This window comes from Phragmites australis, chromosome 24, assembly GCF_958298935.1.
Source record: "Phragmites australis chromosome 24, lpPhrAust1.1, whole genome shotgun sequence".
In the NCBI taxonomy this organism is placed as follows: Eukaryota; Viridiplantae; Streptophyta; class Magnoliopsida; order Poales; family Poaceae; genus Phragmites; species Phragmites australis.
In genome coordinates, this window is record NC_084944.1 from 12,149,721 (window position 1) to 12,172,822 (window position 23,102).

At 39.5% G+C, this 23,102-nt stretch overlaps 1 protein-coding gene across 1 annotated transcript; it reads right to left on the reverse strand.

Annotated features, from left to right (window-relative positions):
- Positions 1 to 7,226: 7,226 nt before the first annotated feature.
- Positions 7,227 to 10,856, reverse strand: LOC133907445 (inositol-3-phosphate synthase 1). The gene is made up of 10 exons (XM_062349496.1): positions 10,602 to 10,856; positions 10,269 to 10,337; positions 9,892 to 10,027; positions 9,280 to 9,527; positions 8,953 to 9,179; positions 8,754 to 8,869; positions 8,481 to 8,657; positions 8,198 to 8,386; positions 8,022 to 8,084; positions 7,227 to 7,655 (listed from the first exon to the last, which is right to left on the reverse strand). Exons 1-10 carry the CDS (start codon positions 10,784 to 10,786, stop codon positions 7,536 to 7,538), a joined length of 1,530 nt encoding a protein of 509 aa, XP_062205480.1. The 5' UTR covers positions 10,787 to 10,856; the 3' UTR covers positions 7,227 to 7,535.
- Positions 10,857 to 23,102: the final 12,246 nt, after the last annotated feature.

Genomic DNA, 23,102 nt, shown 5'->3' on the forward strand with positions numbered 1-23,102 from the left:
GTAGAAATAACTAACGGATTTTTCACAAGTGAAAAATCTAAATATGTTAACACAATTAGTGCACAAACACCCTCAAACAATTGTGAAAGATTACAATACTAGGGTGAAAAAGATAATTCAAATCTGGTAGGATAAGCAAAAAAGCCTAATCGTAAGTTCCGATTCAAGCCAATCGGATGTTCCAATCCTACTGATCGGATATTCCGATACAGGTAAAAATAGCTAGATTGAATATCACAAAATTGACTCAAGGCCCATACATATAAGCATAAAAGCAAGCATATCAATGTAATGCACAAGAGTACTATAGAGATACAGAGACAAATAATTTGTTACCAAAGTTCGAATATCCACCGATATCTTACATCTCCGTTGAGGAAGCTCAGTCACACTTGAGCCGGGTTTCTTTCAACTATTTTCCTCATAAGGTTGCACAATGCACTCTTTGTCTCCACTATGGCCAACTATTCCTCCACTCTAGAGATGATGAATTTCGCTACCACTTTTGAGCCTCCTCATAATCTTCACTTGAGGAGATCACCGGCAATCCACCACTAAGCCATCTAGGAGACAGTGGTCTCCAAGAGTAATAAACTCCTAGATGCATTCTTTGAACTACGTCAAATGCTCAATCACACGCAACAAATGTGCTGAGTGCGGGCTACCAAAGCACCACACCTCTCACACTTCTCTCTAAACTCACTAAGCCACAAAGGCTTTGGATATAACATATACTCAAAGGTGGAACACCAAGTTCCAACACCTCTCAAGCCTTTCCTAGCACCAAAAAAGCAACTTCAAACCCCTCCCAAAGCTTGCCCCCACGTAAGGAGGCAAATGAGTATAAATACACAAACTCTAAAAACTAGCCATTGGACAGATTCTGCACTGATCAAAACTTCTGATCATATGAATCACAACAGTCGAATTTGAGACACAACACACACCTAGGTCTGCTAAAAGCACACATTAGAACTTTCGATGTATGGATTAGAACATCCGATCCAAAACTTAACTCGAACCAAGAACACCATGTTCTCAAAACCCAGAGGTTCCGACACATCGGAACTTTCGATCTACCTATCAGAACTTTCGACACATTGGAACTTAGATCAGAACTTCCAACACATTGGAACTTGGATTGTAACTTCTGATATATCAGAACTTGGATCCAAACTTACGACAGCATTGAACACAACTTCCCACATAATTATGTAGAAAACAACACATCGGAACTTTCGATGCTTGGATCAGAACTTCCAATCTCGACCCGAGAGAACAACCTTTGCAATTTCCTGTGGTTTCGATCCAATCAGAACTTTCAATCTTTACATTGGAACTTCCAGTGATTTTCACACAGCAACCCAAGAACTCCAAGTTCCCAAATATCAGGCTGTCCGACCCCAATCAGATTATCTGATACTAAAGATACTATTGCCCAACAAAAGCTCTCACGAAACATTCAGAATAATTGATTCTGATACTTCCACACATCTTACTAAGCTTAATCATCTAAGATTAAACTAGATGCCACATGGCATACCAAACGCCACTAAGACTTGGCCAAAGGAACTCTCCACCACAAAGGTGACAATGGCACAAAGGGTTAAGTCTGAACCACTGTTTAGATACCCCAAACACACTAAACAGATTCTACTCATAAACCCACCTACGCACTAAAAATATGGTATGAGCACTTGACAGCCTATAACAATCGAACTATACATTTGGTAGCCCCTCTTGATAATACGGCTATCAAATCTATAATCCCATCTTCCACCAAACTCTTTGAGACTGGTAAAACTAGAAAACATATTCTAGTTATACCTTTACCTTGAGCCACCTCGTCGGACTTGACGAACACATCATCCGAGTCCTAACGCTTCTCATTTCTCTTCTAGACTTGTCATTAACTCCACTTGATCTTGATGACAATAATCATCCTTGCTTCCTATCTAGATCTACTCTTGATCTTCTGGAATCTTGATGAAGTTTACTTGATTGCTCCCATGCACCAAGTATAGAAGACTTCTCTCTTCACATTATCTTCATCCGATTCACTACTAGGGCATGAACCGCAAGCATCAAGCACATAAGTTATTCACTAAGCTTGTCTTGATCTTGCTATAACAATTCGGAATATTGAATATCTCAATTCAATACTTACCTTCATATGGAACCTAACCCCAACTCACTCTCAAGCACATAATTTGGTTAGTCTATAAAAGCTTAATTGATAATTTCGTACCTTTAATCACTTGATCTCCATATGACTTGGCATTCACGCTTATCGTCAATCTTCTTGAGTTTCTTCTTCATCTCATGAGCATCACCTAGAGCTCAATAACATCGATGCATCACTTATGGAACAACCTACTAATAATTCTCAATATAATTATTAGTCTATAGGTATTATCATTACTCACCTGAGTATCACTTAGAGCTCATTCGTCTTGGTACATATCTTTTGATCACATAACATTACTCAATGAATCCATGCTCAGTTATTCATGCATCACATATGGAACAACCTACTAAAAATTCTCAACACAATTGTTAGTCCATAGGTATTGTCATTAATTACTAAAACACACACATAGGGGCTAAATGAACCTTCAATATAGTTGGGTGAAAAGGGGTCGTGTCCTAGCGCAATCAACTTGATTCATATCTCTCGGGGTATCTAGGGCACTTGATTTCTTATCTCGAGATCCTTTTCGAGTATAGATAGATCTTGTCCTTGGTGAACGAGTTAGTGTCGTACATACAATGGTTGCTCCTAGAAACTCTTTACATAGAAAACGGACATGTGTACAATGGAGATTTCATCCTTAGAATATACCATATTTTTAATAATATTCTGAATTATTAATTATATATTCCTCTTCAAAATCAAGGACATGAAGATTGAAACCACTTTGATCTGATACATGCAAGAGCATATGATCCAATGCAACAAGTCTTCCCTCAAGAGTATTGAGGTAATCAAACCCAAAGGAGCTAAAGAATAGTTGATCTAATCTTAGAACAACTTTACTATTGTCACTAGTATAGCCACAAGCGGACAAGACGGAGTTATTATACTAAGCGAATGTAATTTGAGGAAGTAGGAAATACAGGAATAATAAAATAAAACTTAATGTGAAGAAGTAAATAAATGTGACTAATCATTGGACTTGAAACAATTTTATAAAAGTGGGCTTTGGAGGTTGCAGTTCATGAGATAGGTTTTGGTAGAGATGACCATAAAAGTGAGAGGAGTCGCATGTGTATGGTATGATGATAATAAATAAGAATGTTACCCTTGTTTCACCGCCAGTTTGCCTTTGGGATGTCCTGGCTTTGCCATCCACTTTTCCACCTCCCTATTCAGGCAAGTGTTTAGGTATTAAGATGCAGGATCATATCCACGTGTTCTTGGCAACATGTTGCTCCTAAAATCAGGGAAAATTCTCATCAGTTCCCATGTCTATCCTCCGTGAGGCCCTCATGCTCATCACCATGAAAAGTGATCATTCCTGCATATTGGGATAAAAATAGATGGATCCTGGATCCTCCTATCCGGGTTCCCTACGGAGACAAAAGAAACATTAAACATAGCAGTCATAATCAACAATCACAATACATAACCTAACATGTTTCCATACTAAAATGAAATACTAATTTATTTCTATACCATCTCTCAATCCTCTACATCTCTGTAGCCATAAATGGACTACTCACTCATCGAGGGACCATTGTAAGAAATGAATAGAACAAATGAGGAACTTCCATTGAATTACCGATGAAGAAGAGCATTAAACGACAAATCTAGGGTTGATATATGCAAATGAATTGAAGAACAAAGTTACAGTATATCTTGTTCTCTCATTCTCGACTCTAGACAATGGATTACACTAATGAACCCTCAAAGAATCTCTAGTAGGTTTGTGGATTTTGAGTATGGACTTTGGTTTCCTTTAGATCCTCTTGCTTTTTGCTCTTATTGCCCTAGCTGCCTCTCTAGCGGGAAATAGCAACACCCCCTTTATAAAAGTTAATCTATTTAACGAAGGGGAGTATCTGGCATGCAGTACATATGGTACAATCACAATAGCGACCATACCAAACACCTTGTAACTTCTTGGTTGAGGTGATGGTGGTACGCCAATTAGAGACCTTATTCCAAATCACGTCTTCTGCACGCTAGTATCCACAATTCCTGTGTCGACTCCATATTTCCTAAGATTTACTCAATAAATCTCCAATAAGAGCAACACTATGTGAAAAGGCTTAAAAGTGACGGATCATAATCGTCATAGGTGACGGGTCATCCGTCACCCCAAACGCGTCACTGATGACCAGTCATAAGTGATGGGTAAGGACCCGTCACCAATGAGATCATTGGTGACGGGTCAAAACTTAACCTGTCATTTATAAATGTCATAAGTGACGGGTCACAGTTATGACCCATCATTTATGACTTGATGAACTTTCTTCACGATTTTAAAAACGAAAAAAGTCTTTTTTTTTTGCCCGACCCGAGTCCATTGCATATGCCCCACAAGCCACGCCGTTTTTCAAACTATTTTCAATACTTGCATTCCGCAAGAATCGAACCCGCCACCTCTCTCGTGCATGAACACCCTCACCAACTTAGTTATCACGTTGTTGTGATATGAAGCAGATATTTTATTCTTCTAAACTTCATTACCAAAGGTTATAGGTGACGGGTCATAACCGTGACTTGTCACTTAATAAGTCATAGGTGATGAGTGTTATAATCCATCACCTATGTCTATGTTACCAATTTAAATTATTGGTTGTTCTAGAGCTTATCTGCAAAGGGAATAAAAACACTTTTAATGGTTCTATTCAAAGTTTCGGAATCAGAGAGTGCGATTAAAGTTCAATTGAGCTGTTCACTTCGACCGAAAGCAGCTGCAGAATTGAAATAAGCAATATAACTAATGTTTCAAATAAGTGCCCCGGAGCGCTCTCGGTAAAACGGGCATAACTTTTGTATACAGACTCCAAAATTTAACGATTTTTTACTCTACGGACATCTAAAAAAAAGTTACATCCGTTCCTCCCCCACTTTGTTAGGTTTAGTGAATTTTTTGAGGTCAAAAATGGCTTGGAAGATTAAGTTCTCGCCTCCAAAAGTTTCTGCATTATTTTCGAAACGCGTGTTTGTATCCATAGCTACCACACCTTACATCAAACATGAGCAGATATGTACAGTGGTTTCTATTCTAGTGCTACTGAGGTGAGAAAAAATAAGAGAAAAAAATTATAGTATCATGCTATGTACATATTTACTATATAAACAAATTGTTGAATGTGCATTATTTCTTTTACTACACATTTTATGGTCTGCAATTAAATGCAACTAGTATTATTTTTAATTAATAAGTAGTTATTATTTTTAATTAATAGTAGCTAGATTTATAATTGATATAAATTATGAAGGATAAATTATTTTTTCTCACAACTACATAAAAAATCGATTAGATGATGGGCTAATACATATAATGTTTCGTCAAACTGATTGACTAATACATCTAATGATTAAGTAATTAAAATTCCTTTATCTGCTCTGTTGCATCAAACTGGTCATTAGTAATGGGTCAAAACTTGATCCATCACTAATGACTCTCTAGGATGACCCGTCACTAATGAGTTATTCATTAGTAACGGGTTACAAATTAACCCGTCACTTATGACTTGCCCAGAATGATTCGTCACTGATGATGAGTCATAAGTGATGAGTCACAATTTGACTAGTTACTTATGTCTGGCCTAAGATGACCCGTTACTTTTATCATAAATGACAGATCATATTACAACTCGTCACTAATTTTGTATCTTCTTTGTCTGTTTTTCACGTAGTGCAAGTCAACTAGCACATATCAACATTTGTCCTTTGTGCTGGAGAGAAAAGAGAGAAAACCTACTATATTAGTGACTGGTCTATGACGCATTTGGGTGGGTTAGTAAAAAAAAGTGTTTTTTAAAGTGTGTTAGAGGTAGAATGTGGGACATGTGGTTAGGGATGAAAACGGTCGGAAACGATCGGAAGAAGCTTTCATCATTTCCACTGGGTTGGTTAGTAAAAAAAAGTGTTTTTTAAAGTGTGTTAGAGGTAGAATGTGGGACATGTGGTTAGGGATGAAAACGGTTGGAAACGATCGGAAGAAGCTTTCATCATTTCCACTTTCACATTTTTTTTCGAAAGCGAAATCGAAAACGATAGTGCCAAAAACGAATACGGCGTCGATATTACGGGAACATCGATAATGATATTGTCGGAACAGAAACAAGCCGGTATCGATCGAGAATCAACATTATAGAATGATAAACACCGGCGTAATGCTACTCGCAATCACGCCCATGCACCATGTATAGGATCAAGTCAATTGATCGATGATTACACACAAATACACTATGAGGATAATATCAAATATTTAACTTAAGTAATAATACCATACATGTTCGACTTATGACAGGCCAAACAAACACACAAGTACTGAAGTATACAACCAGACACCAGAACATTGCAACATGCTAACATCCAACAAGATAGACATATTACATATAGTTTTTAGTTCAGACTTAACATAGACACATAATAGTTTAGACTTGACATAGATTTATATGGGTTGGGCTGCTTGTGGATGTGGGCCTTCAGATATGAGGGTGGAAAACGGTAATTACCGGGCTTAAAATATGATAATTACCGACTAAATACGGCAAAACCCGGAAACGATCGAAAGAGTCCAAAATCATTTCTACTTCTATTTCCGGGACGTAATACCATTTCCATTTCCATTTCTTCGGTATATCATTTCCGGTTGCTACGGTCGGAACTCTTCGAAAACGAGCCCTAGAAAACCGATATATATCGTTTCCGTTTTCATCCCTACATGTGGTCTTTTGTGCTGTCTTTTAGATAAGGTAGATCGAGATGATATGACAAAATAAAGGACAACAACTAGCGAGATGCTGTAAACAAACACGTATCTCTAACAAAAAAAAAAGGAGTGGAGTGGATGGTTGATAGAGGAGGTGCAGCTGAGCTTAAGTGTAGAAAATCCACTTCCTCGATCACATTCCTTTTCAGCACACGAAAAAGTTTAAGATATCTGTTGCATATTGAAAAAAAAACCCTACTACATACCAGAACAAGTTCATCCAACAAATGAAGGACTAAAAACAATTAAAATTCTAAACATTAGGTTGGCCAATTATAATAGTTCTAATCACACCATGCAAATAAAGGCTTCATCTTGCAGCAAACGACAGATCCAATACACAGTCTAGTCTCACGAGTGCAAAAGAGAGCGAAATCTAAAAAAACTGGAGAAGAGAGCCAATTAACTAAGCCTTCCTAGAGGATCAATGACACCATGAATGCTTATCTTCTTTCCATGATCCCTTCCCTTCCACTGGCCCTTGTTATTTCTTCGTCATGTGCTAAGGAGGTGACTTATTTCCTCACCTTCACTTGATCCTTTACTTCCTTCCCCTCTTGCTGTCATCACATACCTGCACCTTCATTTGTGCTCAAGCATCATGTTGTTCTCGGGGGCCAAGCCGACACAGGCCCTTAGGATGTTCTCCAGCATGGCCCTCTGCTTAGCTAATGCATTCACCACTGGTGTGCCTGGAGGAACCTGTTTCAACAAACAACTTTTTATCAATCTCGTGGAAGTCACATTGCATTGGAAAATAGAAATTCTTCCGTGCAACTGAAATGCTTACTGTAAGCTGTAGAGTCCTAACTATAAAAGTGAAGTTGTGAGCTACCAGAACTACATGCTCACAATTTTCTATGGGTTACAAATTTCTCCGATTCCATAGTAACCCAAAATACTACCGATGTATGCCGTCTGGGAGAAATAATTTTGGGGTAGTGGATAGATAACAAGAAATAAAGTCCAGGATTTTTAATTTAGAAATTTGTGGTACTCCCTTTGACAGGTGAATATCAACATTACTAGAAGATGTAACAAATCCAAAAACAAAATGAAAGAACTTACAAGAGGAGCCTTGCTGAGGTAGCTCAAGATAGTTGCCACCGGGTGGAAGGAATGGAACTTGTCCTGCACAAAGCACAGACGTGACAAAACATAGACAACAATATTTTTTTCACATATCAGGCAGTTCAGGAGAAATTATATGCCCGTACTGAGCAATTCAGATCATCATCTTTTACCTGTCCTTCGGCTTTAAGCTGAATCCGAGTGCTGAGCTCAGCCAGGAGCACCAGGTCAAGGATGATGGGCGCAGCGAGAAGCGAGTCCTCGCAGGTGTTGTGCAGCACGATGGTATTCTTGCCGCCCATGAAGATCTCGGAGGTGTACTCGTCCATGGCCCTCTTGCTGTCCCCAACGTAGGGGATGTACTGCACAAGACCACACTCATCTATATGAGTAATTACAAACTTTAAACTACTCTATCTAGATTCTGAACCAAGTCAGAACAACTTGTTGATTGACCTTGATCACGATGACGTGATCGGGATGCTCCCCGGGGCTGTAGAGGATGGCATTGCTGGCGACCATGTCATCCACCACGCTGCTCTTGGAGATCTCCTTGGATCGGAAGACTTGCGGTGCGGAGAGGTTCATGCCGTCATTGTTTCCTAGGTGGTTGTAGCTGGCGATTGAGGTGGGCTACAAGAAGACAAATCAAAATTTCACTTATCCAACCTATCACTGAAAATTGTTCTGCATCTTCGCACTTGTAGAACATGAAGGATGTGGTGATACCTTAATTCCAGCGCCAACGAGGAAATCGACCAAGACAGACTTCATCTTGGTCTGCCCACTCTTGAAGTCATCGCCACCGATTACAGAGTTCTTCTTGATGGCGAGCTCAATCAGCCCTGTGCATGAGCAGGAGCAATTTAAGAATGGGCCAAGAAATGGAACAACGCATGTATACCATTCTGCAGAGCAGTCTACGCACCGGGCACGAAGGTGTTTTGAGGGCTTCCGTTTACAAACGGTACACCCTCCATGACGCAGGCTATCGCGTAGAGCGTCGATGGTGAGATCTCTGCCTCGTTCTTATCCAAGGAGGCCAGGAGATTGTCCGTCGTGTCGTTAAGCCCCGCGACGACGCTGCTGTACCTCTCGGTGTTTGCTGTCCACAGCACGACTACCTTGTCGACCTTGTTCTTCTCCTTGAACTCCCTGGTTCATGAACCACATGATTAAGTTCATAACACTGTCCACGATAAAATGAATACTACTATTCTTCTCGCAATATTAACTTCTGTCTCTAACAAAGTACCTGATGTCCTTGATGATCTGGTCCACCTGCTCTTTCTTGGTGCCCTTGATGACATTGTTAGCGCGCGAGCCTTGGTTCGCGGCGACAAAGTCCGGGTTGAAGATGCCGGGGAGCGGCACCATGGACTCCATGTAGCCCCTGAGCTGCTTCTGCAGGCCAATGTCAAGGACCTTGGCCCTGGCCATGGCGTCGGCCATGTTGAAGTTGCTGATGTCCCAACCACCGAACACGATGTCGTTGGGGTTAACCTGCAGGGTTCAAGCAAGACCTGTATTCAGGTACTTGCACTAACAAATCTTGCAAAAAGAAATGGATACGAGAAACCGCAAAATCTGGAACTTTTTAGTGCTAAAATTTCAGTTTGTTTATTCCAGAATAGAGGAGTTCACATTATCTAAAAAAATAATAGAGGACTTGTTCATGCAACATGCGCCATAATTTGCTTAGGCCTAAAACATGCCACATCGATCTAAATATATAATTATGATCCATGCATTTTAAATTTTGTATATGTATTGTCACATTATTGCTCTCCCATTCTCTGATCAAACTAGAATTCATATCTGAGCTCCGAGCTAGCAAGTGAGGAGGAGGTTTAAATAGGACGGTCACCATGGGCACAAGGCTCTTGAAAGGCACGTAGATCTCCTCCCCGTTGTGGCTGCCGACCCTGATGGTGGAAGCCTGCGTCAGGGAGCCGAGGTAGTTGGCCTTGTGGACCTTTTCCTTGGTCTCCCACGAAATGCCCCTGAAGAAGAACATGCACACCACCAAAATTACAGACCATGATTGAAGTGCTGCGAACTCAAATCACAGCAGCGCGATCAGTCGCATGCATGCATGCATGGATGCATCTCATGAGATACATGCGCGCAACAGACCAACAGTACAGATCCGAGATCGTAGGATCATGCATGTATCAGATTGATCAGGTCGAGTGCATGCATAAGGGCTCTTTTCAGTCAACAGGTGAGATGCCTGGGACTTACTCTCTGTTGGCGATGACCCCGGCCGTCAGCGTCGTCCCGTTGTTGCCGCCCCATCCAACCAGCATCACCCTGCGCATGCAACGATTCGATCAAACGAAAGAAAAACATAGCAAATCGAGAACATCTCTAGATATTTCACTAAAAAAATGAGGAGCATTTCTGGCTAGATTTATCTCGCGCTTTCGGATCTCTAGCCCTCTGCCCTCGTGGGAAGGAACAAGAAGAAACTAATAGACACCATTTCAAACCGATCGAAAGAGTGATCAAGAACATATATGCATCTCGATCTGCCGAAGTTTCCTATCAGAATTCAGAGATAATGCACGCACGTACCCGAGCTTCGGGACGTTGGTGCTAGTCTTGAAGTTGTAGGTGACGGACTTGGGCCGCACCACCCATCCTCCGGCGCCGGCGGCCGGCGGGACCACCTCGGTGGTGTCGTAGCGGTACTCGGACTCGATCTCGCCGTCGCCGTACCGCACCCGCGGGCTCTCCACCCGGAAACCCTCCACGAGCATCCTTCCTCCTCGCAGCCGCCGTTTGCCCGCTGGGGTAGCCGATCGATGGGTCAGCCGATGCCCGATGGACGTCAGGCCTTGGAGGTGGAGGTGGAGGTGGAGGGGGCGGCCAGTGGTTAATTATATAGCTGCGCGCGGCGTCCACGTGGCGCGCTGCGGGAGGTGCGCGGAGACTGGCGAGCGGCCGAGGCGCCACTTGGCCTGGCCGATTCTTTCGGATCCGGATGGAATCACCAGCCTTTTCACGGTCCAGGGGCGGACTCATCCTTGGACATAGGTGTACACGTACACCTAATATATTATGTAAAATGTTAGTAATTTTGGTAGATATAATATATGTATATACAGTGACAAACTCAGTACGAGAGCGTTGGGTAGGTATCCGATTAGACTTTGCTTTTTTTTCGTTTTTCTTTAGACGAACCATGGGTTATACCACATACTGAATCAAACTTGGGTTATATCATAGGGTAGTCTCAGGCCCACCTGGACTACCCTTTGATCCGCCACTGTGTATATACCAATAGTTGACTCCGATTACGCAGTTTTGACCCTAAAATCGCGAAACAGCCTGCGTTGTCTAAAACCTCACTGGTCCAATTTGTTTGCTTCTTTTAACAAGAACTTCATGAAACTTGCCCAATTTTGTTTGATGCATCTACCCTGCTATCTTGCATATTTATTGTTAATACGCCTAGCGATTAAAGGTGTTGGGGGATACTTGGACCTTAGGGTGTTGAAAAAAGATATGTAACCCTAAGAAATATGTCTATGTTAAAAAGTTTAATACTCCTTCTGATCATAAATAATTATCGTTTTGATCAAGATTCGATCAAACTTTTAAGAAAATATTTACCACGTATAGATTTATCTGAAAAAATACTTTTATAATATTATATTTTTATTAGATATCATAACTATATTCTAATAGAAAATAATAGTCAAAGTTGTATGTTGTAGAGTGTGAAAAATCAAAAGCAATAAGTATTTATGACCGGAGAGAGCAGTGTACAATATCACTACAGTGTAAAGTTAAGGCTACAATATGCTAGAAAGGAGGAATAACCCTTAATTTTGTACTATGTCACTACTTCAAGAAGATATTCAAAAAGTTTAGAAGTGGGATTTACTCCCATCTTCTTGCTCAATATAACCGCACAGGGGGGTTTGGCAAAGAGAGGCATCACTCCTTCCATTTGCTCACCCACTTTCTCTCTCTCCTGCTCTAGTTTATTTAGTATAAAAGGTGTCACTAGTTAAAAAACCCTTTATTGCCCATCTATCACTATCATAAGTGCCAACGAGCGATCAATTATTGACCCCTTATGAACTGGCAGTGATACTCTTTATTACTGTCAGTTCGTGTTATGAGATGACAGTGATAAGGAGAATATCATTATCGGTTTGCTACAAGAGCCGGTAGTGATAAGTTTATTGTACATAAAGGCATGTGATTTCTCATGTTTGAGCCTCAGCAGAACAAAGAGAAGAGCTATGTTTTTATTCGGTTGCAGCCATTTTTGTGACCTCGTGCTTGGAGGCTTCTAAATTAGGAGGAATCCACATGTCCTAAGTGCTCTAAGGTTAGTAATTTGATCTATATTTTATTTATAGTTGGATTTACTAGCTAGATTGCTCTAGGTTTTGAATATCAGTGATTCCATGGCGATGAAATTTTTAGGAGCTAGAGCTCCAATTAAGCTCTAATTTAGGGAATAAATTGCAATTATACATCCTTGTACATGTGTGTGGATTGCATGGACCAAAATCTAGCTCCTATTGAAGGTTTAGATGATCTACTTAATATATACTGTATTTTTTAAATAGTGATTTTCATATACATTTTTATTAATTCAATGAATTTCCTCGAGTCATTTCGTAGAAAAAGGGTTGAATAGTCATTTCATAGTTCCAGGAGATTTGCCCATCAATAAATAATAATGCAAGTTTTTAGAGATGGTACCTCCAACTGCTCAACAGAAGCGGATGCGACAACATTCAATAGGCGGCTCCTTCGACTTAAGCTGCTGGAAGGAGATGGACCCTCAATCATGAACCAACCAAGACATGTGGTATTCTATTAGTAGATGAATACATCTATTGTTGTATTATTGCTCAAATTAATTTTCTCTAGATTTTGATAGATTGTATGTTTATTAATTCAAGGGATTTAAAATATTTAATAAAACATCATGATAACCATAAATTGTAGTGGGCCAAATATGGATATATGATGTAGACCGTCATGGCCCAGAGTTCTTTAACGGCGTGACTTCTTTTCTTAGCACTGTCGCGGCATACAAGAGAGTTAAGCTGGCGAAGTACATATATTGCCCATGTGTTCATTGCAAGAATGATAAGTAGTTTTCTACCATAGAGTATATCCATGCACACTTACTTCGCTAGGGTTTCAAGTCTGGCTATACATGTTGGACTAAGCACGTTGAAGATGATAATATTGTACATGAAGGGCAATATATTGTTGAAGAAGACAAAGATAACGATATGCCGATTGATGAGACAACAAAATGCCATTAGTGTAGGATATGTTGGCTAACAGTGATGAAGATAATCTAGATTAGATGTTGCATGATGGGGAGGGGGACTTAGCCAGTGAAAGACAACATCAAAAGTTTGAACGTATGATACATGACAAAAACACACCATTGTTCCCAGGCTGCAAAGATAAACACAATAAGTTGCATACAGTGTTAACACTGCTACACTTGAAGGCAATAAATGGTTGGTCAGATAAGAGCGTCGTAGAGTTGCCTGAAACCATGTACTAAGCTAAGCAGGTCGTCTGCCTGTTAGGATTGGAAGTACAAAAAATACATGCATGTCCAAATAACTGCATATTGTATCACAAAGAGTTTTGCAGAATTGGATACATGCCCAGTGTGCAAACATCACAATACAAGAGAAACGATGATGATATCAATAGCGATGACGTGGGGGTGAAGTGTAAGAAGAAAAGACCCCACCCCCGCTAAGGTGGTGTGGTATTTTCTTATAATCCTCCATTTGAAACAATTTTTAGTGAATAAAAGGCATGCCTAATTGATGCGATGGCACACCGAAGAGTGCAATAACAATGAAATGCTCACACACCCTACTGATTCTATGCAATGGAAGAACATCAATAGAAAATACAAGAACTTGGCATGTGAAGTGAGGAATATATGGTTTGCATTGAGTATAGATGGGATGAATCCTTTTGGAAACATAAGCAGCTATCATAGCACTTGAATGTGTATAAAGCGGATGTAAATTATGATGTCATTACTGATCCTAGGGCCAAAACAACCTAGCAACGTATCAATGTATACTTCAAACCATTGGTTGAAGATATTCAAATAATATGGAACGATGGTGTAGATGAATGAGATGAGTACAAACAAGAGAACTTCACCCTACACACAATGTTGTTCGTAACAATCCAAGATTGATCTACCCTTTGTAACCCATCAAGCCAGACTGTAAAATGTTTCATTGGATGTGTCCAGTGCTTGGATGAGACAAGGAACATGTGGTTGAAAATAGCTAAAAAATGGTTTACATGTGTCACCTCTAAAGAATCGCATTGGGAAATATGTATTTGAGATGGTAAAGGGTATTAAACTTATCCTTGGAAAGGGACCAGGCTGTATAAAAATCCAAAGTTCCCATGATAAAGCTCCGATGTGGAAAAAAAGAGCAATATTTTGGAACTTACCTTATTGGCCGAACTTGGAGGTTTGACATGCAATCGACAAACCTAGCCAATGACCAATCTTTTCCTCCCTATTCTTTTACACAGACAAGATGATATTTTCAGGCTAATCAAAAAACCTACTCTGATGGAACACCTTCTCGAGGATTCTCTTGAGGACTCGAAGGTGTTCAGAACATCGAATAGATAGTCTGAGAACCCAAAGAACTTGGTTAGATACTTCACTCTAATTATGAACCCGAGTCTTACTCGACGACATGGTCGAAGCTTATCAATGCTAGCTATATATTTGACCTGTCGAAGCCTCATTTATTGTATTTATAGGGGTGAGGACTTGACGATGAATAATTGATAGCTACCATATTCGGACACACTAGAGTTTCCGATAATTCCCAGTGCATATCTCTATCTCCAGGAAGGAGAACCCTAGATTAAAGGAAACTACCGTAGGCACCGAAGGCTTCCCATAACTAGGAAGATTTATCTCCAAGAATAGGAAGAAAAGAATAGGAAAGTTTATCAGAGGACATACGACATCCCCATATATATACGGAGCCAGGGGGCCCTATGGAACAAGGACAAAACCAGACAAGTCATTACGCCGAAACAAAGATAAAGCCAACAGAAGCTGAGCAAGGAAGTCGCCGACTAGGTTTAGATCCATCTTGGCTAGCTATCACCCCTTGTAATAGGCTCAGATCAATACAAGACAAACAAGATGTAGGGTTATTATCCTCTTGGAGGCTCGAACCTGTATAAAAACATATTTCTTCAATAAGTTCATGGGGTAGTTGTTTGATGCCATTGAGCTTAGTAACAATCACGTTATATATCTTATTGTGCACATCCTTTGTGCTTTCATGTATTTCAATGAGACTATTCCAAATATCATGTGCATTTGTGAGAGAATAAACACGATTAAATGCATCAACATTTAAAGATGATAAAATGATACTCTTCGTTAATGCATTTAATTGCCTCTCCTTGTTGGTGACGCAAGGTTTTATCCCTTCCTCGGTGACTCTCCAAACATCTAAACCCTTAGGTTGCAAAAAATAAGATAATAGAATTTTCCAATGGGGGAAATTCGTGTCATCAAAAAGTGGAGCACTATGGGTATCCAGCCCAACCCCAGACATCACAACTCTAGGATATTAAGCCTATCAGGAGCATGTGGCTCTAATACCAATTGTGAGGAACGGTGACATCCTAAGAAGGGGTGTGAATTAGGACATTTAGAAACCTAAACCAAATTGGCTCTAAAAAGATAAACATATTTTCATTTCTATCTAAATATGCTCTAGATTTATCTAGTGGGTCTACTCTACTGCTCTAGAGGATTGCAACCTACTCTACTAAGGTAAATTACAAGTATGTAAATACAAAAACGTAAATAAGGTAGAGAGATAAACTCGGTATAAGGGATTTTTATGTCATGGTATCGATGGCATGAATGCCACCCCTGGTCTATGTTGGAGTCCCACAAAGGATATGCTCCTGATCGTAAAGTCTCTTTCGGTCATGGCTCTTGAACTACCAAGTTACCAAGATAAGGTCTCAAGTACGATAAACTACCAAGCCACCAAGGCAAACTTTTTCCACTAGCCTCTCTTCCAATCATTTACCGCCATTATCACTTCGGAGCTTAAGCCACCAAGGCAAGGGTCTGTCCTTTTTTGAGCTGAAATTTTAACACTTTAGGAAGTTGTTTTTCTTGATGCTAGAGGCATAGAATTCACATACACATGCATATGTGATGGAATCTTAAATTTGTCTAGACCATCACCTTGGAGAGTTTACTTGCCCAGTGATCTTGTCTCTGTTTTGTCCATCTTCAAAGTTGTGAGCTTTTGGGCACAAAGACACATGAAATGGTTTTGAACGAAACCTATGGTTCATATTCTATCTGTGAAGTCATATTACCTTGAAACTTTCCATTTTGCTTTGTCTCTATAAGTATTTTGCTTTCGCTTAAGGTTTAAGGTGTGTTAGGTGATTAAAAATAGGAGAAGGCCATCTATTTTGCAAGAAATTGTTGAGTCACCTATTCACCTCCTCTAGTCTTCACTCTCGGTCCTACAATTGGTATCAGAGTTGATTTGATCACTTGTTGACCTTAACCAGCTTTGTGATCCATAAGCGACATGGGGAGAAGTGGGAAGATTCCGCTATTTGATGGCCGTGATTTTTTGTACTGGAAGGTGCGTATGGCCGCTTATCTGTTAAGTCAATGAAGTACAATTTGTGAGGTAGTTGATTCCAACTACAAGATCCCTACTGTTCGCATGAAGGCATCAGCTTAAGAGCAGAGCAAACGAATAGTTTAGACTTAGAAGACCAAGCGCATTCAGCCACATAAACGTCAACATCATCATTATTGTTTGAATTTTCAGATTCATATTCAAGCATGTGAACATTGGGAAGATCAACTCTACATTTATCATGTGATTTCTGAAAATTTCTAGACTCTTTAGCCTAGCTTTCTTGTGCCAAAGATCTTTGCAAGACTTGACTAATATCCTGTAAATCATAACCTTCTATTTTTCCTTAAGATGAGACAATAAACCCGAATAAGCTAATTTGGCTAAATATTCTGCAAAAAATGTCAAGTTAAAACATTAGTTTTTTATATCTCTAAACCTCCTAATATAATCAGCAACGGGTTCATTGTATTTTTGTTTAACCGACGTTAAATGTGAGAGCCTCAATTCAGTGTCAGCACTATAAAAATATTCATGGAACTTTTCTTCTAATTAAGACTACACATGTACAAAATTAGGAGCAAGAGATGTAAAATAAGTAAAAGAAGTTCCAGACAATGGCAAAGAAAATAATCTAGTTTTCAGTACATCATTGGAACTAGCTTTACCTAATTGTGTAATAAATTAGTCCACATGCTCCCTAGTTGGTCTATTATCCTCCATGTTAAATTTTATAAAATCAAGAACCTTAAAACTACGGGGATATGGTATTGTGTCATAGTGCTTAGGATATGATTTTTGGTATGCACGAACTTTTCTCCTAACCTCTAAGCCGAATTGATCTCTTAGCACATTAGCTAGTTTCTATCGCATGATTTTGGTGTAATCGACCACAATCCAATTAGGGTTAGCTATTGGCTCAAGCGGTGGTGTAGGCACATTCGTTACATAAGAAGTGATAGGGGGCGGTGTAGTAAAGTTTTGTTCTGATATCGGCACATAAGGAATTCCCGATCCTTATGGCGGTATAGGCGGAACACTATATACTACGGTTTGATAATAAGTTGTTTGCACATTGGGATAGCTTTTAGCTCTATGAGCTTGAGCCGAAGTTGAAGCATGGTGCCTAGCATATGGTGTTTGATATGAGTTTTGTGTCACATCAGTTTTAATAGCATAAGATGAAATATGATTAGGTGCAACACTATCCATGTAACTTCAGCCATCATGACTGATTGAAGCACTAGGTAATACATTAACAACAGTAGGAATAATTAGAGTGCTAACATTACTAGTAAAAGGTTTTGCGAATTTTGCTCCTCGTGAATTTGTAAAAATAAATGCCAAATCTTTTCGTCAATGTATCATCAACCATCTTTTGAATACTATTAGCCATGGTTGCACCAACAAACATACTAGCAACTTCTTCATGTGATGGAGAGGGTTGAACATTTACATTGGTTGGTACCTTAGGGCTTTGGTTGGCGGACGATGGAGAATCTTCTTTCTTGAACACACCTTGTTGAGTCTTCACATAACGTGAGAGCAACTGTTGTCGACGCTGTTTCAAGTTAGCTTTGATTGCCAAATGTGCTTCTTCCGGCAACTCGTCGTATGATGCCATAATGATGTTATCTTTGTCGATTTCTGAAGTAGACATGCCTAGGGTTTTAGAATTCGGTCAAGAGATAGCCGAAAAACTTTGTCCCCAGTGGAGTCGCCAAAAGGTGTGTTGACGTGAAAAGTGGTCATGCCAAACACCGAGCACCTCGTGTGAAAATTAAACCAAAACTTTCCTAAAAGGACTGGAATTTCCGATCGGGAAGGCCGAAACTTCCAGCCTGTGTACTCAATGGGCAACACTGTCACTGTGGCACCGCGCCGTTGAGCCTTTGTCGTCACCCACGCTCAGGAGGGAACCCGTCAGAGCGTAGTTGGTAGATGGCTTGTCCTTGGTCGTGGAGATCAAGAACGAGAAGCAAAATAAGTTGGAAAAATGAATTAGGGCAAAAGGGTCAAAAAGAGAGATAAAAGTAAATTGTATTGATTCGATTGGATGATGGTCCTGTTCAATTAGCCGTGGCCCTTCATATTTATAGGGAGGGGTGGTCTTGCCCCGTTTTGAATCGGAATCAATCAAAACTCTCATTCAAAACCGATTCTATCTCTTTCTATAATCTTGGATCCGAGTTCGATCGTATGTTCCGATTGGGAACATCGGAAGTTCCAATTGTATCAGAATATCCAGGTTTTCCCAAACATGATTCTCTCGGTTTAGTTTTAAATATTTAATCGGATATTCTGATCCTATGATTAGATATTCCGATGTAGCCAGAAAGTCCGGTTTTGCTCAAATATCGGCCTCTCGGTTTAGCCAAAAATATTTACTTGAAAGTTCTGATCCAAAAATCGGAAGTTCCGATCAACTAGACTACCCGATTTCATCCAGATATGGGGCTCTTAGGTTGGACAAAAATATATAACCGGAAGTTCCAATCTAAAAACCGGATGCTCCAATAAAAACTCTAGTGAGAATAAATTTCTAAACACCGAACCATTCAGTGTTCACAAAAACCAGAAGTTCCGATATTATAATCGGATGTTCCGACCCGTTGAATTCTTTAGCTCTAAAATTCTTCACACTATATCAATTTTGGTCATCAACAGAAACCGAATATATAACAACCCGATCATTAGAGGAAGAGAATTATTCTGTAATCATGAACCATATTTGGCTTAGAGGTAATAAACGTAGATGGGGTTTCCTCGCGTCAACATCAAGGTACAGAAGGAACAATGCAATTGCATGCTCCCTGCGCTGTGATGTACTGCTCATCCGTCCCTGTGCTACAGTCCGTGAAAGCCAACACTGTTCAGAGCATTTTTCAGATGGATATATATCAGGATATACATAACCTATTTATATCACCCTTACGCTTAACACATATACACAAGTGTGAGTCCTAAACGCGCGTCTTAAGCACACGTGCTTAGAATGCTGTTCAGAGCATTGTCTCGGTCCAAAGCTTGTTCCTGTGTGAATCGGCTGTGCATTGACCACACGAGGGCCAAAAGCATCTTACGTGAAAAGGAGCCGGCTGCTAACTTTGGTGTTGCACGTTACTAGTCAATTTTGCTAAGAAGAAAGAGGCAAACAGCCTGCTCTCTCACAAGAAGAAAGAAAAAAAAATCAACTTTGCTAAGTGCACACATAAGATTGAAAAATTGAAGGCTATAGAATTATTATAAGACTGAAAAGATAGTTCATTCTGATAAATCATTATATGTCAATGCATGATGCGTCCTATAAAACGGCATCAATATTCTTACCTTATAGGCTGACTCGTATAACCTTTCTAGTGTTTCTCTTTTATGTTGCGATATACACTTGTTTATATGTATATGATTAATCAATATTATTATGTTGCCCTCTACACTCTACACCGAAATGGCTCAATACTGAAATGTTCTTTTCCAAACGTTAAACTGGAAGCCGCCCAGAATGGAATTGAAGTTTGCATCAGATAAGTACTTGCACGGAAATATCTATGTATTTTTGTACTCGTAAATGGAGGCACGTCAAATTTACAGTTTATTAAAAACGTTGTTTTAGGTCGTTCGAATGGAACCTAAAATAGGCTTTATTATTATGCTTGTGCATGATGCATTTTGGATGGGTGGTTTTTGGTGCTCACGAAGAAGACGATGATCTTGAGGACGAAGATGAGCATGACCGTTGGATTAGGATCCAAAGCATAAATTGTTGGGTCTATATATTTCTAAAGAAAAGTCAATTGTGAAAAAAACAGTTAAATTACCATTGCCAAAAACAAATTTTGAATTAGTAAAAAATCCTTAATGATCACCATGTCTTGTAAAAAATTGAATTAGCAAGTCTCTAAAGAATGTTGAACGAACATAAGAAAATGTTGAATCCAAGTGTCTTCTAAAAAGTTTGAATCAGCAAGTGTCTCTAAATCAATAAATAAAATGTTGAATAAAGAAAACTTATTCAGTCAACACTTCTCAAAAATGTTGATTGAACAAACGGAAATATAGCGAATGTTGACCAGTTACATGAAAAACTAGTTTCCCTATGCATAGAGAAGGAAGCAAATTCCATAATAATATTTTGAAAATACATAAAAAAATAAAAAAGTCTTAGTGAAATAAAGAGAAGAGAGCTGTAAATAATTTTTACCACTTCTCTTTATATGTGGTATAAAGAGAATAAATATTTAAATAAATAGTTTTTGTGTAGCTTGAAAAAATAGGGTCTACTAAATAGTTTTTTATTATATGTCGAGAACGCATGTGTGCTCAGTGGTAGTTGGTCTAGGGAGGCCTCTTATGTAGCAGGTAAGCTTTTTCTCGAATTTTCCAAATAAAGAAGAAAGAAAGAATTGGGTCAAAAATATAACATATTGTTTGTTGGCCCCGCACGGGGAAGAATAATGAAGTCAAAGAAAATGGAGGGGTGGGTGCAGAAGCAGAAACCTAAAACGCGAAGTAGCCCGCATGGGACCAGCCGAGATCCGAAAATGCCAATTGGCCACTAACTACTGATCAGGTGGCTAACCACAAGTTAGCAAATGTCGAATTTTACATTAGTATATATGATTGACAGTAACAAAAAGTTGTAGAAGAGAGAGCATTCAAGCTAACTGAAACTGACGCATCCAAATTACGAAAGCAGGGACGGACTTATAGTTCTGTGGTAAAACTCTATTTGTGAAAGGAGCCGGTGGAAGTTTAACTCTCATTTCGTATCAAAAACTTTTTAAAGTAGATTGTGTAATGGGAAGACGCATGTTATTTAAGGGCATCCACAGTTTACACCATAACTTTATGCTGCTAAAGTATGAGTATGACACATAGTAGTAGGAGAGCCTGGGGGACAACATGTGGACGGCACCGGGTGCTTGACGGCGAGCTCGTCCACACGGCGACTTCCATGGCTATTTTTTCTTCTTTATTTTTTAAAAATATATCATAGTGCCATGTTCTGTGATAGTGAGTAGGTAAGGTTTTAGTTATCATTTTGCAAACGATTATCGGTCTCTAGCGGTAACTGAAAATATGTGGCTATCGCGACAACCGTCCAAAATTTAGTTAAAATTTGCTCAAAATTCATTTTGTAAAATTTAAAATTTGGACAAAAAAAATGTTAGATTCGCCATTTGGTAACCGGCCGAATCGGAGCAGTTACCGAGCGATTTTTGCGATTAACCGAATGGTTTGTAAGAAAACCGAAGACTCAATAACCAAGCAAATTTGATCGAAAACCGAGCGATTTGAAGCGGTAACTGACCGAATGGACTCGTAATCAATGAATTTCTAGGAAAACAAAAAACACAAAAAATCAACAAAAAATCAAAAAAAGTAACAAATATGGCATGAGATTTGCTATGTTTTGTTTAATCAGAAAAAAATTTGGCATGACCTTTGCTATATTTTAGACATTTCCAAGGCAACAAATAGATACTAATAGCAATACGAGCATGACCATATAATTGTTTCATTGAATATATGCATACATTACATATATAGCACCTCAAATTAATAAATATATCGAATTCTCCATACAAAAGCAAAAAACGCAATCACATGCCATCCATCGTACTTACCAAAGTGATGATTGATGATTAAAATGTAGTTTGCATAATATCCACGTCACGTGCAACCTACGAGATAGAAAAAATTAGTATAATACCATGGTATGGAAATAAAGTAGTTGCAGAAAGTAAATTATCATCACCTTCAGAACCACTAGCTTTGGGGCGATTAAATTCGATTATATTGTACTCCTCGGTGGACATAAGCATTATCCGTCGTGTAGATAGCAACTCTGCCTTAAACTCTACCCAAGTTTGCCCCGTCCATGCAGAAGTGATTGACCATTGTCCTTGCAATATGGCATAAAACTCAGAGTCTTGCCACTCATAGACCCACTGAATAGGAGGCTCTGACTGAGCATCGGGGATAGGATAATGGTACAAATACGATCCAGAACTACTCTCTATGCCATAGTTGCTAGAATAGCTCTTACTATCTTGTGGTGCATCATTATAACATGACTTTGTGAGGATGGGGCACCATGGTCCTAGTCCTGTGTGGCATGCGAAAACTGACTCTCACCAGTAAATTGTATGGGAGCAATGATAGAGGATGGGCATAGAGGAACATCGCCCCCTGACCGTCATCGTCAGCGCTATCTGTCTTTGAGCTGCTGTCTTTCGATTCTTGGTAAGTTTGGCTCTTTGGGTTACTATCCATGCTCTCATCGCTTTGCACTTGTCTTTTTCCCTTACCCTTAATCTTCTTGCTCTTCTTTGGATGCGCTATTTGCTTCTTTTTTTTCCGTGTGTGTGTCACCTACCACTTTAGCAACCCACCGTTGTAA

Bases quoted from the DNA above. Each gene is read 5' to 3' on its own strand.
- LOC133907445 (XM_062349496.1), bottom strand. From the start codon at position 10,786: ATGCTCGTGGAGGGTTTCCGGGTGGAGAGCCCGCGGGTGCGGTACGGC. The intron at 8,870-8,952 runs GTGCGTAGACTG...GCTCATGCACAG, and splicing joins TCAAAACACCTTCGTGCCCG to GGCTGATTGAGCTCGCCATC. The intron at 8,658-8,753 runs GTATCACCACAT...GTCTTCTTGTAG, and splicing joins TCGTTGGCGCTGGAATTAAG to CCCACCTCAATCGCCAGCTA.